This window comes from Bidens hawaiensis, unplaced genomic scaffold, assembly GCF_021521415.1.
Source record: "Bidens hawaiensis isolate Kalapana, Puna unplaced genomic scaffold, B.hawaiensis_p1.1 tig00043502_1, whole genome shotgun sequence".
NCBI classification, from domain to species: domain Eukaryota; kingdom Viridiplantae; phylum Streptophyta; class Magnoliopsida; order Asterales; family Asteraceae; genus Bidens; species Bidens hawaiensis.
The window spans coordinates 55,026-79,087 of NW_027497712.1; the positions used below are offsets into that span (position 1 = coordinate 55,026).

The 24,062-nt window shown below is 34.9% G+C and overlaps 1 protein-coding gene across 1 annotated transcript; it reads left to right on the top strand.

Annotated features, from left to right (window-relative positions):
• Positions 1–1,781: 1,781 nt before the first annotated feature.
• On the top strand, positions 1,782–8,358 carry LOC143594330 (protein IQ-DOMAIN 5-like). Its single transcript, XM_077073664.1, has 7 exons — positions 1,782–1,942; positions 2,478–2,575; positions 3,840–4,066; positions 4,478–4,705; positions 5,657–5,770; positions 6,876–7,287; positions 7,914–8,358. The coding sequence occupies exons 2-7, from the start codon at positions 2,494–2,496 to the stop codon at positions 7,976–7,978; spliced, it is 1,128 nt and encodes a 375-aa protein (XP_076929779.1). The 5' UTR covers positions 1,782–1,942; positions 2,478–2,493; the 3' UTR covers positions 7,979–8,358.
• Positions 8,359–24,062: the final 15,704 nt, after the last annotated feature.

Consider the following 24,062-nt stretch of genomic DNA (forward strand, 5'->3'; position numbering starts at 1 on the left):
AGATGAATACGTTTAGAAATCAGTTTTCATAATCATGTTATTTGTCCATTGCTTGATGATTGTTGATGCATATGATTCTTACCTAGGTAGATTCCTTCTCTGATTGGTTTCGATCTTGTGTTTGGTTGTTTGTTTCTCGTTTACTTGCTTATTTGTTTTCTTAGTTTAATATTAGTTTAAAATCCCCCTTAAAATATTATTAATAAATAGTCGTGTCGTAAGTCGAGTCTAATTAGTTAATTTACGTAATTTTATAGAGTTCTGTGGGTTCGATATTCCGAACTTACTTAGCTTTAGTGCAATTAATCGGTACACTTGCCGGTGTTTTGCTTAGTTGAGTCTTAAGTCTAGTTTTTATTACTTGTTTAATTTAGTTAATATTTATTCACTGTTTTGAGCACATCAACTGGTTATCATAATGTTTTTGGTTTGGTTTGGTTTGATTATGTTATAGATAATGTTGGAACAAAAATTAATTATCAAAATCCATTAAAGAATTATAACCTATCACAATGTTTCATACAGGCTTAACAACGTAGGTAATTTTTATTTAAAATTTATTTGATGGAATTCAACACTTATGGTACATGTTATGCATGTTTTATTAAATAATTTCATTTTTGAATGTAACAATGATGCTTTAATATTTTGTAGTGGTTACGATAAATACCAAAGAAAGTATTTCAAGTGATAATCGAAGTCGATGAAGGAAAATCTTTGTAGACCAAAGGCGAAATAAAAGGTAAATCAAAACATACAAATATGCAACCAAATGGTAAATTTGTATCTTATTATCTTCATTAACGGCTGTTTGTACTGTATTAGTTATGACAATAGTTTTAAAATTTTTAAATGTAATTTGTATACAAACATAAACCAGTAGATAAGATTTAGAATGCTAACAATGTTATACAATTTTGACAATATATTGTTAAGTTGAGGTTCAATGATTAAATTATGTTTGATCAACAAGACAATAATTTCATTAGTTTTAATATACACATTTTTCGTTAATAACATGCATCTCAAAGACATACATGTAATTCATATAATATTTTTATTTACTAATTGTCATATTTTTTATGTGGTTTCAAGTTATGCTAATAAAACACATAAAAGTATTGTCTAACTCCATCATAAATTGGAAACCACAATCAATCTCAAGTACTTTATCAGTCTTTATGTGCATATAATTGTTCTGGTCAAAGTACTTTAGGCGAGTTAAGTAATATTTCTTTCCCTAAAATATTATTGATTATTTAAATATTCGTGTATTTGTCAGTGCCTTTTGTTCTGTAAATATCTATAATCATTTCACAATTTTGTAGTTGATCCTACAAATAAATTATAAATCTCTTCAATTAATAAGCGAGCACAAAGGACAATGTTTTCGGATGACGGAGAAACACCAATCATCAACAAAATAGCAAAGTACACAAAAAAACATTTTGTTGTTTAATAAGACACCTACAAAAACTATTATTTTTATATATAATCATAATCAAATTTATTTTGTGTTTGTGTTTTATTCTTTAAATATTTATATTGTTATATGTACATCTTTTTGAAGTTATGAATTTTTTTATGCCTGATTGTTTCATCTACCTATCATTTGACATCGAAAGAAAATAATTTATGTATGGTTCAATAACAATAGGATGTGCATCCACTTCTACTTATAGTATAACATATAAACAAACATCACCAACCGCCAACCGAGTGTATAAGTATTTGAATATTATATGTTTATTGTAATATTTAAATTTGTCCATGATGATATTTTTATAGCCACGCATAGGCTGATGGTCAACCCAACTGACTGACTGATTTAATTTAATTTAATGAATGCTGGAAACGATATTTGTTTCTACATCTGCAATCAATCAATCAATCAGAATGATATTTGTTGCTGGAATTTAATTACACTCAACTCAAGTTAAAGGTAATTAATTATGGGTTTTAGGGTTTTGTACCTTTTATTTCCGCCATTCATTGTTGTTACCTTATTTGGTTTACAATGAAATGAAATGCGACCAAATTCTGTTGATTTAGGGATATATGCTTTGCTATAGTGTTTTGTCTTTATGCATCTGTGAGGTGTAAAAGAGCTTCATTTGAGGCTCGTTTGCACCCAATCACAAGAATAACACAACTACCTCTTCACATTTAGGGAGATTTCTGCATTAATTAATATTATTATATTCTTATACAAGTTGAATTATTTTGACCCGCCATTTATTGCAACTTCAAATCACAGTATTCGCATTCAAACGCCCCATTTTACCAGATTCAGCTGTTGAATTTTTAGTAAAAACTGCTGAAAAAGTCTGTTTTTTTTGTTAGTATGTTATGCCCGAATGTGTGTATCAATTTTCTGCAACTGGAGAAGATGAAAAACATTTATTCTTTTGATGAAATAATTATATTTGTTTTGGTGTTTTAACATATACTAATTCTCATTGCTTGTTTAATTGAAGTTGGTAAGGTACAAGCATGGGTGTTTCTGGAAAATGGATTAGAGCACTCATTGGATTGAAGAAACATGGAAAATCACAAAGTCCGGGAGAAGATGGACGTAGTGTTAGTACTTTCATAACTTCAATGCAACTTAGTTATAACATATGCATGTTTATTTGTTAGTTTTTCTCTTTAATTTTGTTTGTATGATCTTTTTTCACATTGTTACTTAAATCTCGATTCCTGTTTGCATATTTTCATGCTGACCAATCACACCTTTTGAGATACATGCCAATACCTAGTGTAGTACTTGTATTGTTTTATATTATGGGTAGTGTTGATATGAAATAAATCTATGCGCGGTTAAACTATCGTTTGTTAAATTTTGGTTTGTGACACACTTTGGAAGTGATTAATTGAGGTGTAGTTATGTAAATGGCATGTAAAAATGTGGCTATAGATGCTTTAGAGGTTATGTTACATATGAAATTTAGGGTTTGAAGATCTGCAAATTACTATGATCCATGAAAATGTGAAATGTTTCATACTAGTGAATTTAATACCAGTGATGCTAAGGTGGCAACTTATATTATGTGCTCAAGTGATGCTCTGGTGGCAACTTATTTCCATACTAGTGAATGTGATAAGAGTGTTACAAATTAATACTTCTTTTAACCTCCTGTGTATAGTCGGTTGCTTATATATATGATTTAAGAGTCAAATAACATAGCTATAGTTATAGTTTTTAGCAAAATTTTAAAGAAAACATAAGTTGAAATGAATTAAACAGAACTACTTTGTGACCTTAAAATTGGTTTAAAGCTTTAGTTATGAGGCTCATGTATCCAAATGTTAGTGATTGTCTGATGGATGCTTTAGAAGTTGTACTAATTTGTATGCACCTATTGTATAAACATTTAGATGAAGTTTCAGTTGGGTGCTATCTCATATCTTCGATTGTGTATATAAAATGCTAATAAGGACAGCTTTATACAAATTCTCATTTGACTTAATTTTAAACCCATTTAATTTATCTTTTTTCAAATTATAGTTAAAAAATTTTATTAATCCCAATTTAAATATTTTTTTTACACTTTAACAAAAATTAGTTTTATCAAGGAGCGTTTAGAAGTTCCAGATCTCAAATTATATTTATAAAAAACTTTTATTTTTAATTAAAACTGTTATTAAAGTGATAGTTACATGTTGTTTATAATAAAGTATAATTATTATAGCATGCTATATAGCTATCTATCTCTGTATTTATTTTAGTCACCTCTTTTTAAATTTAAATTACTTGTCTAACAATAAAGTCTTATAAAATGTGGTGTACTAGTGTTATCTATCTCATTACTTGCATTTGCATAATCAATTTCAGAGAGTGAATGCTGGAAAGTTTCGTCACAGAAGAAAAACTTCCGTAGAGATAAACAACGGAGATTTTTTAACCAAGCTCAACGCTGAAGATGGCAATAGCAGTGCCGTTCAAGATGTTACAAATTCTTCTTCTTCTACTACACTACAAATACAAGATTCATCTCAGATGGAACAACATATGAGAGAAACGTGGGCGGCTACACACATCCAAACTGCTTTTCGAGGATTTTTGGTAATATTTTTTTCACTGTTATGCTTTAGGTTGTATTTGCTTTTAGGTTTTAAGATTATCGATACATGAATGGATGTAACAGTAGGTGTTTGCTTTATAAAACTCATTATAGATGGTCTTGTTATTATTATTATTATTATTATTCCAAATATTTAATTTGTTATTGTTTTTGCAACCGTAAATAAAACATAAATGGAGAAGAATAAAAACCGTTCGCGTGTCAGTTCAAACCCACCTATCCTGTTTTGACCACTATAAAAATGACCCATTTGAATTCGTTTGACTTGTTGCCAACCCGCCCGCTTGAACCACCTGTACTGTTAACTGTTATGCTTGTTGAAGCCTTAGGCAACAAAAAAAATCTATGCCTGAGTTTTACTAACTGCTGTCATTGCACATTCAACTATTCAGGCTAGGCGAGCACTAAGAGCACTTAAAGGACTGGTCAGACTACAGGCTCTAGTCAGAGGCCATGCTGTGAGAAAGCAAGCTGCAATTACTCTTCGGTGTATGCAAGCCTTAGTTAGGGTTCAGGCACGGGTTCGAGCCAGGCGTGTTCGTATTTCATTGGAAGGTCAGTCCGAGCAACAAAAACATCAACAGCAACTCCAACACGAGGCCCATGTTCGCGAAATAGAGGTGAGCACTGTGGATTAAAAAGTAATGAATTAATAAGTCATGGGCTGCAGTCAAACCGCAAATTGTTTTTCTTTTCCGCTTCGAGTAACTTAACTGAAATGACAATTAAAATGTAATCTCTTAACCTGAATTTTGGTTTAGGCTCTTTTAAACACTTGTACTCCTAAGTTTTATCCCCGAAAACTTGGTCTATGATGCGAGAATTTAAATGTACCAACTGGTTATGTGTCAAAACATTGAACAAGGATTTGTTTAGCCAAAAGGTTTAAAAAGTTTTTAACAGCAATGATTCCTGCTTTTCACTGGACGTAATATATAAGTACTGGCTTGAGACCTGTGTACTACATGGGTAATTAATTACAATAAAATATTTAATAAATAATCAAAATACAATTTAACAATATATTATATGTTGTGTTGATAATGGGTTTTATAACGTGTTTGATTAAAATTAATAAAAATTATAATGAAGATAACATTTTAATATTTTTGCAATTGTTTAGAAAGAAATGTATTTATAGAGTATTTTGTTATAAAAAATGGAAAATATAATTGTAGGATAGTTAATAATTATTTTTTAATCTTGATTTTTTTTTTGTATGTTCTTAAATTATGGGTGTTAATATACTAACTTAGAAATTAGGCAAGAAAATTAAAAAATAGATTAAACTAACAGTTACTAACTTTAAATATTTAATAAATGAATTATAAAATAATAATAATATAAATAATAAATTTTTGAAAATTTATGAGGATTAAAGTGGGAGTGACAACTGACAAGTGGCAAAACATGTAGCTTTCTATTAAAGAGTATAGATATAGATATAGATTACTACATGATTACTCCTTATATCGTTTTGTTAATGTACACGCCTTCCCCATCACATGATATGCAAATACCATTCCTTTTCTATCTTTGGTTGGTTTACGTTTTTACCGTTTAATTGCCAGCAAGGATGGTGTGATAGTGTTGGATCAGTTGAAGAAATCCAAGCAAAGTTGATAAAGAGACAAGAGGCAGCTGCTAAACGTGAAAGAGCCATGGCATATGCTCTTGCTCACCAGGTAATATGAAATATCATGTTTTTTGCAAACGCTTAAATATAAATAATACTGCTTTTCAAATACTTCAACTTTTGTAGAGAGTACCTTCGCCTCTTTCAGTTCCCTTTTCTTTTATTTTTTTAAAAAAGGGATAATGCATCATCATCATCATCATCATCATCATCATCATCATCATCATCGTACTCAGTATATCCCACCAATAGCAAAGCTATGTTAGGGTCTGAGGAGGGTAAGATGTAGACAGCCTTACCTCTACCCCATAGGGATAGAGAGGCTGCTTCCGGTGAGACCCCCGGCTCGATAGTAGTTTTGCATCAAGCCTTGGACATAAAACACATAGCACTCAATCATCGGGATACCGGCTGATTGGTGCATGTACCCTCGTCTTTCGGCTATCAACGCCACCACATGATGCCTGATTAACCTTCCGTCACTTTTAACTTTATTTTCACGAGATTAGTAAAATAACGTCAAAATTAGTGCAATTTCACTTTTGCCCACCCGAGGGTTTACACATATATACAAAATATGCGCGCACCTCAAGCAGGGCGTGAAAAGGGATAATGCATGTAGCGGCTATATATATATATATATATATATTCAACTTTTCTCTTCTAAAAGCACCCACATACTGATATTAGTTTATAAGTATGTGTCAAGGTTTGTGTATCCCAGACGTGACAAAAAACACGTTACACGCCTAATGACGAAAATGCCTTTCAGAATTTTGAAAAAAAAAGATGTGTGATTGATTGTTTGCTGCAGTGGCAAGCAGGATCCAAACCCTTAAAATTGAAATATCATTTTTTTTTTGCACATGCTTGAATATAAATAATTCTTAAAATTTCAAATTTCAAACACTTCAAATTATGCTGATAGTACCTTTATCTCTTTCGGTCCCTTTTCTTTTTATTTTTAGTTAAAAAAAGGATAGTGTATGTAGATACTACTTATACATTCAACTTTTCTCTTTTAAGACCACCCATGTATTGAAACTACTTTTAAGTATGTATCAAGTTTTTTGTATCCCAAATGTGGCAAAAAAAAACCACGCCTAGTGACGAAAATGCCCTTCAGAATTTTGTATATGACATGTTTTTTACAGTGGCAAGCAGGATCCAAACAGGTAACTCCCTCGGGATTTGAACCGGATAAAAGCAATTGGGGTTGGAACTGGCTGGAGAGATGGATGGCTGTCCGTCCATGGGAAAACCGTTTTCTTGACATCAACACCAAAGATGAAATTAAGATTCAGGATAACGGGTCTGCTAAAGAACATGATTTAAAATCTGCTGGCAAGAAAACCGCTGCTTCAAATGAGAAATCGCAATCTGATGGCTTTGATTCTTCTCCTATCAAGTCCACTAGCATTCAACAAGTTCCCGCGTCGTTGCCTGTCAAGTCAAAGTCAAAACCACTTAAGGATTCTGTCCAGTCAAGATCCCATAGCAATCCTAAAGAGAGGTCCTCGAATTTTGGTAATCAAGGAAAGAAGCGGCTATCACTTCCCAGTAATGGTTAGTGCGTCTATATCTGACTTTTAACTCGATGAACCTATTTGACCCCCTTTTATGTTTTTTTCTATGGGTGTCAATCGTGTTGGGTTGGCGGGTTAATAGGTTGCGGGTTGACAGGTTGAAATGTGCAACGCGAACCCGACCCATATTAATATATTATTAGTTGTGTCAAGGATTTCGGCCCTAAGCTGCAGACACATAAATTCGGGTCGACCCGAACATGACCCGTTTAACACATTTATCAAAAAAAAGAAGTTGATATAATATAGAGTCTGCAGAGTAAATGAGTAATATGATTTTTGTTTTTTTTGACAGATATTAAATGAATCTTGAAAATGTATTGGAAATTACAAGTGTATCTTCAGAACAATGGAAAACGTAAAAAACACAATTAAAATATAATTATAAAAGTTTTTTTAAATACTAAAACTGATCAACCCAACCCCGACCCATTTTCTTAAGCGAGTCATGTTAGTCGACCCAAACCCTTTTTTTCGTGTCGGATTTGGGTAGTGTCAACAATTGCCGCCCCTAGTTTTTTTCTATTTGCCCAGTTTCAGATAAAGATAATTCCAATCGACTCGTTCATAAGTTAACGAGTTAACGGGTCAAAAATATTTGGACAGGCAAGACAGGAAAAGGTATCGGGAGCTCAAACAGCAAAGTTTCGCAACAGACAAAAGCCAATTAAGATATCGTTCACGTCAACAAGATCAGATAAACAAACAGCTGATGATGGATGCTTGCTTGTATATACATGAGTTATATAACGCATCCTATCGCAGCCGAATTGGTGAGATGTTGTCTGAAATAATTATTACCATGTTCTTTAGTAATGTTGTGTCGGTCGGTCGGATATCGAGTTATTTCTTTGTAACTACCAGTGTGTATGTTGTATTGTTTGGGTACCCTGATGAGATGGACATCAAGCACTAAAGTGTTTGCTTGGTGTGTGTTGATGGATTTTATTTCTTATTTTATGTGTTCCTTGTTCAAGAATGTACCAAGAATTTGTAGTTAATATATTTAATTTTTTGTAGTAGCAGAAGTGAAGATTTTAATCATTAACTGTGCCAAAAAATAACAAAAATTGTTTGTCTTATATTTTTGACATCGGTTTCTCTAGGTTGACATGTTTAACCCGCTCAACTAAACATCTTAGTTGTCGACCCATCTTAAATCTAGAATTAGAAAACAATTTTATACAGTCAAAATTTTTAAGCGTCTACAACCTTGTTTAACTCATATACTTCAATCCACCAAGTCGTTTACTACTCGTTCAACCCTGCTATTACAATTCACTAACCAGTTGCCTCGTTCAGTACATCCATGTTCACATTACATGAATTTATAATGTTAGGGTGATTTCTTTGACAATATTAAATATACAGGTCGTGTTCTTCAAGTAAAACCATAAATAAAACAAGCAAAGCTCAAGCTCAAAACTCACCTCGGCTCGTTTACACCCCTAGCTTTAACCGATTTCCCTTTTCATCAGATGGACAACTTCCTTATGCAAACAACTAAATCTTCCCAATCAAGAACATTACAATAGAATTAGATTTTGAAAAACTTTACAAGATACATGAGAATTTTCATATAATAGGAGTTCCAATGTAAGTAATAGACAACACCAGTGGCGGATCCAGGAATTTTTTTTGGGTGGTGCACTACTTTTATATGTTTCAATTTCACCGAGTCGGATATATAAAATTCCGGGTAGGTTTGAGGTTCGGTTCGGTTCGATGGTTCGGGAAAAGTTCATTACATAATAAAAATACGATAAAATAATAAAAGAGACACCGTCATTAGAAATTAAAAACACATAATAAAAATACGCTAAACCATTCATAATTTGTTACTAACAAACTAACAAATTAAAACCAATAATCTAACAAACTAAAACTAAATTTAACAAATAGCTTAACAATTAAGTAGTTAACACTTAACAATTATGAACAATTAACATTTAACAATAAATTATTACCTTCAAAGTGGGAGGATTCGAGACTCCGAGTAAGAGTAGGCAGTGGCAAGAGGACGAGGATCAAAGACGGGATGAGTGGCTGATAGAATGATAGACTGATAGAGTGAGTGGCTGATAGACTGATAGACTGGTTGGTCAGGGGTTGTGCGGGGCAGGCGGGCAGCGGGAGTGGCTGAGGGAGGCTGCTGGCGCCGGCGGACGGCGGTGGATGGTGGTCAGTGGCTTACGGTGGTCATATACGGCGGCGGATGGCGGTGGACGACTGCTGTTGCCTATTTGCGAAGAGAGGCGCTGCTTTGCATATGTTTGTTATAAAAAACCCTAACATCAGTTAGGGTAACTTAGTAAGAAAAAAAAAAAAAAAACCGGGAATAGAACCTGCGACCTCCGGGTTACAAAACCCACAAACTACCATCCGGGCAAGCACTTTATATGTTTTTAAGATGATTCCAGTATAACTTATAGGGTGGTTCATTTATTATTTTCTATATATAAATACACTATAATTTCGAAACTCGGGTGGTTCCGCGGAACCACCCGTTACTACCGTAGATCCGCCCCTGGACAACACCCTGTTTGGCAATAAAAGTATTTCAAAATAAAAAGCTCATTATAAAGGGTAACAAAGATTCTCATAATAACCTTAACAGCTTCTGGTGCACATGTTCAGTTGAACCAGTATGTGTATGTCCTTCATGATCATGGAAGATAAGTGTCAAGATTCCAACTAAACAGAGCACCGAGCCTACCAGAAGCTTGTCGTAGCGTTCCATACAATGAAACTTTAGCTGGCTCGCACCATAGAACGATAAAGCCACCAACGATGTCGTGACAGTTATCGTACTACAAATCCATCCAAATATAATGTTAAAAAGCAAGTGTTTTTGTAAATAATAATAATAACTAGAGGAGCTAATAACAAGACTATAATAGCAAGTAGCATCATCGATGATGAATTTCCGACGGGAAGCGTGGTCGCACAAGGAGACAAGGCGGGAACAAGGACGAGACCAGCAACGGCCATTTTCTCCATGGGCTGGTTGTGTGTGTGGGAGTGAGCGCCTTTTCCACAGATGAATAGCAATATGTAGGTTGTGGACGGTTTCTTCACCAGCAATGGTGTTTGATATGGTGATTCCTAAGAGAGATGTGGAAAAGACATGCAAATGCAGCTGTAGAATATAATATAAATAATATTGTTGTAGGGTAATGAATGGGATGGGAACAGTTGAGAATGAAAAGTAGTAAGTAAAAGTAACTTACTGACAAGGAGTGTACGAGAGAGAGTCCATTTCTGAGCCAGTGAGTTGGGATGATGGTGGATAGATCTTCAGCGCTAAACCCACCACTCTCCATTCTATTTCACCCATGGATGGATCGATCTGGGAGGAGGAGGAGGAATATCAAATCAATCAATTAATGAGTCGATGGATGGGGATTTGCATCACAACACAAGCTTCCTCTTTCTTTGCCTGCTTAGATTAGGGCCTTCATTTTCTCAATCTTCAATAGCTGAGCCCAAAACGAGAGGTGTGTAAATCAGGTATAATCAATAACCGGGTCTGGGGTTCGGGTATTGGCTTGAAAAATCATATTATATGCACTAGGTTTAGGTCGGGTATGGAGTCGGGTCTTCAATACCCGGATATTTGAATTAGGGGTGAGCATGCTTCGGTTCGGTTAGGTTATTGGGTGAAACCCAAACCTAAACCTAAGCTATCGGTTATTTTAGAATACCAACCAATCGGTTTTCGGTTATTCGATTATTTGGTTTTTGGTTATTTTCGGTTTCGGTTTCGGTTTAGGTTATTTTCGGTTTTTTATTGTGTGTAGACATTACAAAAACCCAAAAATCGGTTTTTCAAAAAACTAAAAAATTAACCGTCGGTTAATGCTTCGGTTCGGTTTTTTCCGTTCGGTTTTTTCGGTTATTCAGTTTCGGTTCGGTTAATTTGGTTTTTTGCTCACCCCTAATTTGAATACCCAATTTCATGGTATCAAAAAAACCTATTTTCTGGGTTTTAAATACCCTATTTTCGGGTATTAAAAAAAAACCCTTTTTCTACAGCTTTCTTCTGTCAACGGGTCTGTTTTGTTTTTTTTATCCTAACTCTATTTTTTTCATACAAACTTCAAAGTTCATTCAAACATATATAAACAACTAAACAATTATATAAAAAACATATATTTTATGTGTTTTCAAATTTTTTACCAGTATATCAAAAGGTGTTGCTCTAAACAAGTATTTATATCATATATGTGCTCCAGAAAAATTGGAGAACGACTATAGATCTGTGGGCAGCCACACAACCACAGGTACACAAACATTAATATCCGGGTATGCAAAAAACTCGCGTTTCGGGTATTATCGGGCTTAGATCGGGTACAGATTTCAACATTGGAAGTCCTACCATATCAGCACCCTACAGGTAGGGTCGGGTTCGGGTATTAAAACCCCGAATTTAAAAAAACCGGTTCTGGATTTTTTTTTTCGGGGTCCGGTTCTGGTTTTTTGTGCACCTCTAGCCGGAACTATGTTTACCAGTCACGCATGTGCTTTGGGCTCTTTGAACGCAGACCCGGTTTTTAGGCTGTGCAAACCATGCAGTGGCACGAGGCCCAAACATACAAAAGGACCCAAAGGTTTTTAAGACTTTTCATATATACATGCCCAAACCCAATTAAAATCCAAACTTTTCCTTAAAAAACTCACCGTCACATACATAACGCACCCCCTCTCCTTTTTTCCCTCCCTTGATCTCTCAACCTCCATCATCCACCTTCAAAACAATAAGATACCATTAACGACATGCTCGCGACGTCTGTCTGACTGTCCTATTTATCACTATAACCGCCGACACCTGTAGCTAACTCCGGTGTCGGCGTCTCTGTTTGTACATTCACAGTTTGCATACCCCGTACGTGAGTGCCGTCGTGAGCGGTTTCCAGTTGTAGCGTCGGTGTAGGGACGATGTATGGAGTCTTTCTGGCAGCAATTGAACTTCGTTGTGACGGTCTCCCGACAATTCTGCAACTTGCGCCCGTGATATAATTAATTTATTGGATTGATTTTGTAGAAATTCAATGGTTTAGGACTTAATGTTAGGTTAAGAAAGATATACTTGATGATAATTTGTTAAATAATTTGTATCGAATGGTTCTACCTTTGTAGGACCCCAAAAATCCGGGTGTCCTACAGTTGGTAGTCATTCAAAAAAATTTAAATATAGAAGATAAACCGGTTTCATATAATTCAAAAATTCAACACAGAGTATTCTTGCAGCGGAAAATAAACAAAACATCCAAAGATTATCCTTAAACAAAATGTAAATTAAAATTTTCTTAATTATTAACACGATAAGGTGCATCGACTAGAACTGCCTGGGGACCTGGGGTAGTCTTGAGCACATCCAAGCAGTAACCCCATCCACGCTCAACCTGAAATCATTCTAACATACACGCAAAGTCAGCTTTAGCTGAGTGAGTTCATGTTTTTATCATCAAAATTTATTAAATACCGACCAATGTATATAACATACGACTTCCATAAAAATATAAATAATTAGCATCAATAAATAAATAAATAAACTTCCTCCGTTAAGCACGTAACACGGGTCACATCCTCTCAAGTCCAAAACACAAAGTTAAGGACCCAAATAAACTTCACCCCAAGGACAGATAAACTTTTAGGGGATTTTTAAACACCATTCACCCAAAGGACAATCAAACTATCCCAGGACACATCCACCTTAACCCCCAACAGGGGAATTAAGGAATTTTATACTTCTCTTCGACCCGGTCACGGCTTAACAAAAACATTAATGTGGTGGCCCCACACACACATACAAATAAAACAATCATATATCATACAAACTTCCAAGCATAGATAGTAAAAATAACATAAACTATGCAATATCCTCCAAATGCTTCAAAACGGTAAAATCGTCATAAAACGTGTATGCTAGCCCAAAACATAAAAAACTTAAAAAGGACATCATGAAACTCACCTGATATGAATCACATGAACGTCACAACTGGGTCCTCTAGCTAATCACTCACAATCCACCTGATATGAATCACATAAACTGTTTAATGGCAAGTAACGTCGACGTTGTTATAGTCATCGAAACAACATGATGCACCGAGGTTTGGGTTCATTATGATTTGTGTGTCATAACCGACTCACAAGAGATGGTCTGGTGCAAGTACTGTTCCTAGTTTCTGAAAGCGGGGACGAACTCCACCTTACACAAGCATACTAATAAGTATTGTCGTGAGAAAAAAAGCTTGGATGCCAAGAAAGCAGAAGCGGGAGAGTCGTTCGGCTCTACAACTCAAGCACCTACCATCGCCGGGTAACAACGCTGAGTCGTTGTAGAACGCGGGATTAAAACGACGGACCTTGTTTTTTTTAACTTGTTATGTTTAATATCGTCATGTTTAATAATGTTTGTAATATGTGTTGTTTTTTATAATAAAATGTTCGTCGTTATTGTAATCAATTGAAAAAGTAACAAAAAATAAAACATGACTAATAAGAAATAGGAAGATTTACATATATCCCCTTATTAACTTCAATAATTACATATATACCCAACCCCTAAACTTAAATTACATATATCCCCTTCTTTTAAAAAATTACACTTTATGACAAAAATGCCCTTTTAAATTTTACACAGGATCACCAAACCTAATTCCTAAACCTAATCTGAATATGACAATCAATTTTGTTAGTTAAATAGCTGGGTAAATGTAAATCTCCGGCAGGATAATCTGAATAATCTGAATATGACAATCAATATTTTGACCCTCGTTTCCGGCTGATGCCAAGTCTCCGGCAGCAGCGGCTGATAAACAGGGACGACGTTATATGATTTCCGATGACGGTGGCGTGGGACGGTGGCAGGATGACAAGACTGAAGAAACGACGACAGCGGCTCATCGGGTTTTGCCGCCAAGCTCAATGCTTTCCGGCGAAACTAAAGCCACAAGATTCAGGTTAGATCAGACACAATCGATGATAGATTGGTGGTAATCATCTAATTGAGGCATGATATAATGATGGTAGGCAGGGAGATGTGTTGACGTGCAGTCCATCTTCTGTGGATTTTTGTTTTTTAGCTGCTATTCCCAATTCTCCATAATCCCATCTTCTGTAGATGTGATAATATATTTTACTTGTAAATTTTAATTAAAATAAGGGTAGAATTGTCATTGTAGAATCAAAATGGGTAAATTTGATCGTTTTAAGTTTAAGAAAGGGGATATATGTAATTTAAGTTTAAGGGTTGGGGATATATGTAATAAATGAAGTTAATAAGGGGATATATGTAAATGCCCCGAAGAAATAAACCATTGCTAGTAATAAACAAAGCAAAACTAAAAATTACTTGAAATTTGATCGTGTTATAAATTATTTTACTGAAACAAATAAAAATTACAAGTCTTCTTAGTCTTCATCCTCGTCTTCTTCACCACCTGAATTCCCGAAAGAAAGCCCTTCCTCCATCTCCTCTTCATGAATAGGACGCTCTATTGGTATTTTGTCTTTAAAGTTTGCCTTGTGTTGTATACGATCCACCCCATCCTAATGATCCTTTAGGCAAATGCAAACATCTAGAGATTAGGGAGTTAGTTTTGTTCTTCGCATTGATAATACCTTCCCACTAAGAGAAAAAACCGATTTGGAAGCAATCATTGAGGCTTGGACGCTAAGCAAGTCACGAGCCATGGCGGAAGAATAGGAAATTTGTTTTGTTTTCCTTTCCACCAAGCCAAAATATCAATCCCGCGAATTTCATCGACCGTTGCGCCCTCAACATAGTTTGCGCTCCACTATATCGACCAAGTTCACTAGTTGGTGCGTTTCCTCTTTGCCTCTTAGCGACCGATTCATGAACCGCATTCATCAAATTTATAAGTTTGTCCTTGCGCGGCTTACTTTTCGTTGTTTGCTTCACAAAAGACGAGCTTGCGCTTGGACCATAAAGTTGAAATTTAATGGTCATAAAGTTCTTGAAGATTTTTGTTAAACATTTCCTTTGCTTCCGTCGACAACTTCAGGTCGATCTCGTTCAAGCCCATGTTGTCAATATTTCCTCGATCAATGTCTCAACCCCGTTAACATTCCAATAGAGGTTTAAAGCGGTGGAACAAGTAACCACCGGCGGTATGTCTTCATAATATTTGAAGAACTTTTCCTTCATTACCGCAACAATATCATTGAAGAGTTTGTTCTTCTCCTCAAACTCTCTAAATTTCAAAGACATGTTTTACAATTCTTGCAAAATCCAACAACTAATAGGATAAAAAAAACTCCCGATAACTTAGTTGTTGCGATTTTGAACACATCAAGATACTCCAACAAATAACCGACATTGACCCAAACACTTTCGGGAAGCATATCGTCCTTGCATCGATCAAAAAGATTGTTATGAAAACATTGAAAGTTTGGCGTTGGGCAAAAACATACTTGAGCATATGACAAGTTGAGTTCCAACGGGTTGGAACGTCCCAATTCGGCCCCAAATATTTTCTTTCAACCGATTTGCAATAGTTCTTATATTAAGATGTCTTCTTTTACCACTTTTGAAAACATCTTGTAACATAAGTCTAAAGCAAGTCTAATCTTGACCCATGTTTTCATTGCCGAGACCTTGTTGAACAACCAAATTGATAATATGTGCAACACATTGAACATGAAAAAAATTCCCATAACAAGGTGGTGACTATTTTATGATAAATTTTTCGGCTGCCTTTGAATTGTTTGATGCGGTGTCAAACGACATCTAAAATATTTTATTTTTCAAGTTATAACTCATCAACCAATTCAAACAATTTTTCGGCGGTATGTGGGTACGGGAAGTTTTCAAAAGCGATTGTGCGTTTCATCAATTGCCAAGACACTGGATCAACCCAATGAGCGGTGTCACAAATTTATGATTTGGGTAACCTATGTGGTGCCGACTAAACATCGCTAGTTAAACTCACCATCGATTCTAAAGTTTGAAAAAAGTCGATTAACTCTTTTTTTTGCACACTCCCACAATTTGATACAATGACGTCTTAGGGTAGTACAACTTACATGTGTGTATCGCGGTTGTAGAGTTTCTTGAATCAAGGACATCAACTCCAGGTCGTCAAAGTGGTTAAAAGGCAAACCTCGTTGAATAACGAACTTTGCCATTCTATCTTGAACACGGTTAGTGTTGTAACGAATGAGTGTACCATCTTTACCCAATTCCACTTGGTCGGTTGCACGAACGTCTTCAAGGCCTTGCAAAATTTCTTGTTGATGAGCTTTTTTAAAGTCGAGTTCGAATCATGCTTTAAGAAAGTTCCACAAAGTTTGCAACGAGCCTTAGTATCACCATCGATCACTATAACCAAATCCAAATTCTTCCATATTTCTTTGTTGCGGTTATGGTCGAGGACCCCAATAACTTGTGGGTCATACTGAGCACGAAATTCAATAAAAACGGATGGAGTAGCGTTCTTGTTAGCCTTGTTGTTAAGACTTTTTGGTGGTTGCCGTAATATTTTTTAGTCAGATGCTCGGGTTTGTAAAACGAGAAGTATTTTAGATTGTTTTTGAGTTTAGTGGTGAAACAAGGGGTAAATAATCAATTTATATAAGGTTTTGGACAACAAAAACCGGTTCCAACGGCTATATTACCGTTGGAACTGGTTCCAACGACTATTTTACCTTCAAAAACCGGTTCAACGGCTATATTACCGTTGGAACCGGTTCTCCCGTTGAAACCGATTCCAACGGCTAGTTTTTGAGCTGCAGCTGCATTTAACACAAATACCAAGCGGAACCGGTTATTCCGGGTAGGAACCGGAACCGGTTTTGAAACGGAACCAGGTAGGAACCGATTCCTGAAATAATATATAGAACCGGGTTGGGCTTTCGGGTATACAAATACCCAAACCGGGTTTTGGTTACACGGGTACGACCTGGAACCGGTTCATGGCCGGGTACGCCGGTTCAGGTCCAGAACCAGTTTTTTTGTGCACGTCTAACTAGACCGCAACGACTCGCTCACTTTACGAGACGTCCTAACGGGATTGGATTGACCCATAGCCACACCCAACATTCATATTCATCTACATCAGCCCTCAGAGTCCTTGAATTACCCAAAACTTCCTATCCAATAAATCACCACCAACGGTTCCCAAACTATGCCCGTCTTACGTTAATTGTGTCGAATTCGTGCGTTAATGAACCGATTAACCAACCACCAACCTAACCAGCCCCATTTTGAGAACATTTGACATTATTACATCATACCCATCAATATTTAACCACCCAAGTTTATGGGGTTTGAAACCTCATCATTTTCCACATTAATTAACAATTAATCGATTTTACGCGCTCTTACACACCGATTAAGGAATCACCAACAAAACCAGCCCCTTTAACCAAAAAAGTAATTTTCCTAATGTTCTTACATTAACATAAGACCCCTCAAACTGATTGGGTTGGTAGTTCCTTCAAATAATACCCGAAAGACAACAATTAACGATTTCAACATTCAAGAACCCTAGAAATCGATTTTTATCAATTGACCTATCAAAACAACTCCAATGGTCATGAAATTTTAGTATTATATACTAGACATGTATGGGGATCTTTTGACATCAAAAACTCCAACTTTTGACCTTGGGAAGCGTGCAATCTGTCCCTAGCTCAAGAAAAAGATTAATTGACCATTGTAACGACCTAGATTATACAATTAAAGATTATGGGAGTATAGTACACACCTTCAACGACCTCTAGGAGTTTGGAATCGATTTAGCTTGATAAAAAATGAAGGGTTTTGGGGGGAAAGAGTCTTGCGGACGCTAGGGGGTAGGGGGAGAGTTTAGGTTATACCATTCCATAACTTTCACTTTAGTCCTTGCACTTTGTAATTCGATCCTTCTTGCTCTCAAACTAAATGAAATTCTTTTTGAACAAGCCCATAGATTCCCGAGACCTCAAGCGAATCCCGAGAAATCAATTTACAAACTTTACACTCGCGTCATTCGGTTTACGGGAACTTTGGGGTGTTATAACCTTCAATTTGTGTTTATGATAATTTGTTTATTTTTATCTTCCCATAACTCTAAAAGAGCCTCAAAATTCGCTTAAATAACTTCGAACATTTTGATACACTATTTTTGTTTTTTTTATTTTATAATAATTATATTCGTATTGTTGGTTTTTGTATATATATTTGATGAATTTATATCATGAGAAGGCCCAAAAAAATTTTCACACGAGGCCTAAAGTTTTTTATCATTCTTGGGGATGGCCCTGTTTGAACGCAAAGGAACACAAGTAATGCTGAAACGCCATTTAGTCTGACTTATGGCACCGTAGCGATGGTCCTGGCGGAGATAGGTCTACCTTCCCCGCACATCTTAGCGGCGAAGAAATGTAACAAAGAGCAATGGTGCATAGATTTAATGCTCCTAGAAGAACAAAGAGAGTTGACCGCAATGCGCGAACATAACTACAAGCGACAACTCCAAAAGTACTACAACGCCAAGGCGAAATTCTGTGAGATCAACGCATGAGATTACGTCCTTAAAAACGAGTCATCTAATACGCAAGTGCCTGAAAAGTTATCACCAAATTGGGAAGGGCCTTATCAAGTTGACAAAGTCATAGGCAAGGGTGCTTATGCGCTAGTTAAAATCGATAGCACGCCGGTTCCGCGAACTTGGAATGCGGTTTACCTACAAAGGTGTTACGTGTAAATCAATTTCATTTCTTGTAAAAGTGGGCATAGGGCCATAATGTTTTTAATGAAAACAATACTCCCTAGTTGAAAGAACAAGTTGGCATAGTTAACTCACAAATAAATGATAAAGCATATATATATTAGACAATGAGATGGAAACACTTCATTCCATTGATAAAAAATATACAAAAACGGATACCAACATCTGCCAATTAAATACAAATATTTACATAAGTCTCCATTCTATTTCACGGATGGATCTCGGAGGTGGAATATCAATCAATCAGTCGTTTTATTTATTAATAGGGATTTGCATCACAGGCTTCCTTTTTTTTTTTTGCATGGCTAACTGTTAGATTAGGTTATTCATTTTCTCTAACTTCAAGGGCTAAGTTGTCATTCCTTCCATTTTCTTAGTTAAAATTAAAATAAATGGAAAAACACCTAACAGTAGGTGCCGCGTGAGCATGGTTTGAGCGCCTACCAGAAGGGCGAATTACCGATTGGGATGACCTAGTCAATATGTTCACCCAACACTTTAGCCAACAACGACGTCACATTAGTGACCTGGCGGACATTCTCAATGTCACTCGCCGGGACAATGAAAGTGCCGAGGATTTTTATCACCCGTTTCAAAAAGGAAGCGCTCAAAATCGGCGGTGTGGGCGAATAACTCATGCGCGCATCCTTCCGCCAAAATGTGAGGTGTGACGATCTCATGACGGCAGCCAAGCGCTATACGCTAACATAAAGGAGCCTGGGTAAAGATTTACAGCGCATAGATGCGCAAAATGATATCAATTGGGTTAAAAAGAACAAAAAGGCAGGATCTGTTTGATCGAGAATCAAACAAGACTCCTCCTCATCTGAACCACGCTTACTCAAGGGTAAGCAAATGGCGCAACAGCAACGCCAAAGATGGAGGCCACTTACCCAAAGTCCCTCAGAAATCATGCTCTCCGAGGGTATCGAGTTCAGGAAACCACAATCGATTAAGTAGCGGGAAAATGTGGACATGACCAGGTACTATGACTATCATGAGGTTCATGGCCATACTACCGATCAATGCACTAACCTCAAAGATGTTATTGACTCATATGTGAAAAATGGGAAGTTGGAAACCTGGTCAAGAACATCCGCGGTAGAGGAAAACGAAACACCATACATGAAGGCGAGAGATTAGGAAAGAAAATTAAAGATATCCATGTCAGCATGATCCAGGGCGGCACTAAAGGAAGGATGCGGCCAGTGACGGAATATGCGGCACGGAAAAACATTTATATTTCTAATGATCTTGATTAAAATTCTTCTAACGTATGTTCATCACTAAGTCTTCACCAACTTGCATTAAATTCATATGATAACCTGCATATGCGTATAAAATAGAAATAATTTTGTCAACAACACATGTTGAGTGAGTAAAACACCAGTTAATTTGAATACAATATATTATATATAAGAAAACGCAAACTGTTCCTGTGAGATAACAATTAAGCCATAGCATGCACATAATTATAACAGATAATAAAGAATGGGTTAAATCGTTTCCATGCGAATTGGGCATTGGTTACAAAAGAAAGTTGTCGGTGAAACCAGGGTCATGCGATTGGACGTCGGCCGCTATGACGGTCGTATGATCATACTATTATGATGGACCTCTCCAAATGCGGTAAAATAAAGCAACGAATCTTTGTTAAGAAAAAGAGGTGGATCAAGTTCTTCGGAATTACCAACGAGATATCCTAATAAAGAATGGTTGCGAAAATAAATATGATTTCAACAACGAATCTAAAACTAGACAGAGGTTCGGGATTTTGATGATCGAGTGTGTTCTTGTGAAAGTTAAATATTACATAGATTTATTATTGGTTTTATTATTAATTTATTTTGTATCGTTACTTTTATTTATCAAAGGTTATAATATATAATAGGATTTTAATTATATTAAATTATAATTATAAATAAAATACTTAAATAAATATTTATAATAGTTTCAGGATTAGATTATAAAAATTTTGTTTTAAATATTTATTTCAAAATAAAAATACATTTAATATATATATATATATATATATATATATATATATATATATATATATATATAGAAAATGGTTCAAATAAAAAAACAATTGTTTTGTGAGAAGTGTGAGAAAACTTTAAAATGAAGTGCACCACCTAAATAAGACACTATACCATGTAAATAGGAAACTATATAACTTTTAGAAACTAACAATCTCAACCACTAGATCCTAGATCCAAGGGTCTACATCTATTCTTATACATCTCACAAAACTATTGTTTTTTACGTTAACCCTATCCTATATATGTGTGTGTGTTAAAAACCATTAATTTATAAACGAATTATATATATACATATATACGGTTTTATGAAAAATACTGAAAAAACGTCCACTAAACAATGTTGGTTTTGTAGAATAACGTTTATTTAATATTTACTATTAACTATATTTAGTTTATAAACCTTTTAAATCCATTAAAACAATAAAAAAACAAATATAAAAACCAAAAACTGTCATGGCTGGGACTCGAACCCGCGCTAATGGCCGGCTCAGGAGGAACACACACACCAGGCAAACACCTGATCTAGGATGCTAGATGTTTAAAATATGAAAACCAAATTTTATAAGCAAACTGATAAACTACCCAGTTCAAAAACAAACCCTAGAATCATAAATATGTAAATCCGTTATATGTAGGTTCGATCAACGTTAAGGTTATTGATGAGTGAATCAAAACGAACACAACGGTATATTAAATTACCTTTAACGATGATTAATTGATAGCTAATTTGATCCAAGTCAAGCCAGCCAGAAACGATGACGAAAAGGGTATTTAAAGGTTGTTTCAATCATATTAGACTTAGGGGCTTTATTGGCGACGAAGTAAGGATGGTCCAGACGAATCTAACTGCATTATCATTGTCTCTAAGGTATAATACCCTCCAACGATTAAGGACGGTTTAGTATAATAGTTAATACGTATTGATTACGATCTTGGTTTCTTAATTAAAGGTGTCAACAAGGCCGATAATAGTATGAAGAATCATATATTGATCTAATTCCAAGTTAAACGCGAAGATTTGGGTTCAAGCAATCGAAAGGGGTATACGGTTGCGATATGGGTCGGGTTAAATGGGTTTGGTAATGGTTAAAGGGTTAATGGATCATAATATTCATAATTTGAACATAGGTCCTTGGATTATAGAGGTGGAATCAAAATAGGGTTAAATTATAGTTTAGGGTTAAAATTGAATACGTTTGAAAGTTGTTTTAATATATTAAATAACTATAATAACAAATATTAATAAAATAATATTAACTCGAATAACGCGATATTCTTCTTGGAAAAATTTCCCGAATATAAAAACGGGTTGGGCAATATAAATTGGAAAAATCGAGTTGTTACAAAAAGTTTGGAAAATAAGTTAAATGAAAGGGAATGGTTACTCACCTTATCAATAAGGCAACAGAAGGAGTGTGATAAGAAGATAACAAACAAGAGTCACGCTCGTTGAGATATATCAACGGGAAAACCCTTAGCAAAGTAATGACGGAAAAATAACTACGAATTAATAAATGGATAATATATGCTAATAATGATTTGAGATCGATCGGAATTTGTGAAATAATAAATTATTACATTTTATTATTATTAATAAAGATTACATTTAAATTAATATTGTAAATAATAATATTTATATAACATATAATCGTTTATAAAATACTTAAACTTATAACTATACTTTAATATGTTAAATAACAAGATATATTATGTATTTTAAATTAAAAATCTTATTAAAATCTTTATTATAAAAATCTTTATCAACTTTTAACTATTATATATATATATATATATATATATATATATATATATATATTGTAACAACTCGGGTTTTCGTAACTGAATTCGTATTCGTTTAGCCGACTCGGGAATATATTTCGGATCTTTCAAATTATTAAAATATTAGGATTTAACTTTTTTATACTTATTTAATATTCATATAACTTTCAAACTCGTTAAACTATTGTGACATTTGTGACAAAACGAGTATATCTTATTCACTACGTAGCGAGGTAAACGATAAATCGGTTAATTCATAGCGATTAAACGAGTAACCGACCGATACTGATTATGACCCGTATATATACTAAGGGGTCATATATGAGTTATATATATATATATATATATATATATATAATAGTGGTTAACATATTAATATTTAGGCCCCAGTACGTTTAAACTATTTAAACGAAAAAGATTTCATTTATTAATACGCTATGAGTTTAAACGCAATCGTTAACATTAAAACAAGCATTATAGCATCTGTCAAGCCAAAAAAGACATATGGAACACCTATATAAGATGTCTTAAGCAATCCGTGAAAATATTTTGGATTTTTACAACAAGTCAGTATGTTATTCTTATTTTACAAAAATGGGTGAAAAACACTCGTTTTCGCGTTGTTTTTCGCACTCGACCTAGTTTTCTTGCAAATAACCGGACCCGAACTAAATTTTGGACCGATACGGAATCTTGGCATGCAAAACGAGGCATCAATGGGCCAAAACGAGGCCCGATGCCCCCCCTTTTGATCCAGCCGCCAAAGTGGACTTTTCCCCTTTAGATATTTATCAAAATTCATGAATGTTCTAAGTTATTTTCACACTCTAAACATAGTTAGACTCTCACTCTTGTTGTTCTTCAGTTTTCTCAGCCAAAACACTAAGGTAAGGTTCATTTTCATGAAGATTTAATCATGTTTTAATCATATAATTAACATATAAACATGTCTTGATTAGTATTAAACATGTTTAACCATCCTGTCACACCCTGACCAAAGGCAGCGGAACATGCCGGGATGCGACGGATTGCCCATAAGCGCATGAAACTATTTTAAGCGACAATATTTAACAACTCATTTAATTTCACAACATCAAAATGTCACATAACATACTTGTTCATAAGATATCATACAAAATATAGCAAATAAATATATTGTTCAATTTGCTAATATCCTAACGGTCTTCGTTACATTT

Excerpts from the sequence above, each read along its gene's own strand:
- LOC143594330 (XM_077073664.1), top strand. The coding sequence starts at position 2,494 with ATGGGTGTTTCTGGAAAATGGATTAGAGCACTCATTGGATTGAAGAAA. Across the intron at positions 2,576-3,839 it reads AAGTCCGGGAGAAGATGGAC|TGAATGCTGGAAAGTTTCGT; the intron begins GTAGTGTTAGTA and ends AATTTCAGAGAG. Across the intron at positions 4,706-5,656 it reads CCCATGTTCGCGAAATAGAG|CAAGGATGGTGTGATAGTGT; the intron begins GTGAGCACTGTG and ends TTTAATTGCCAG.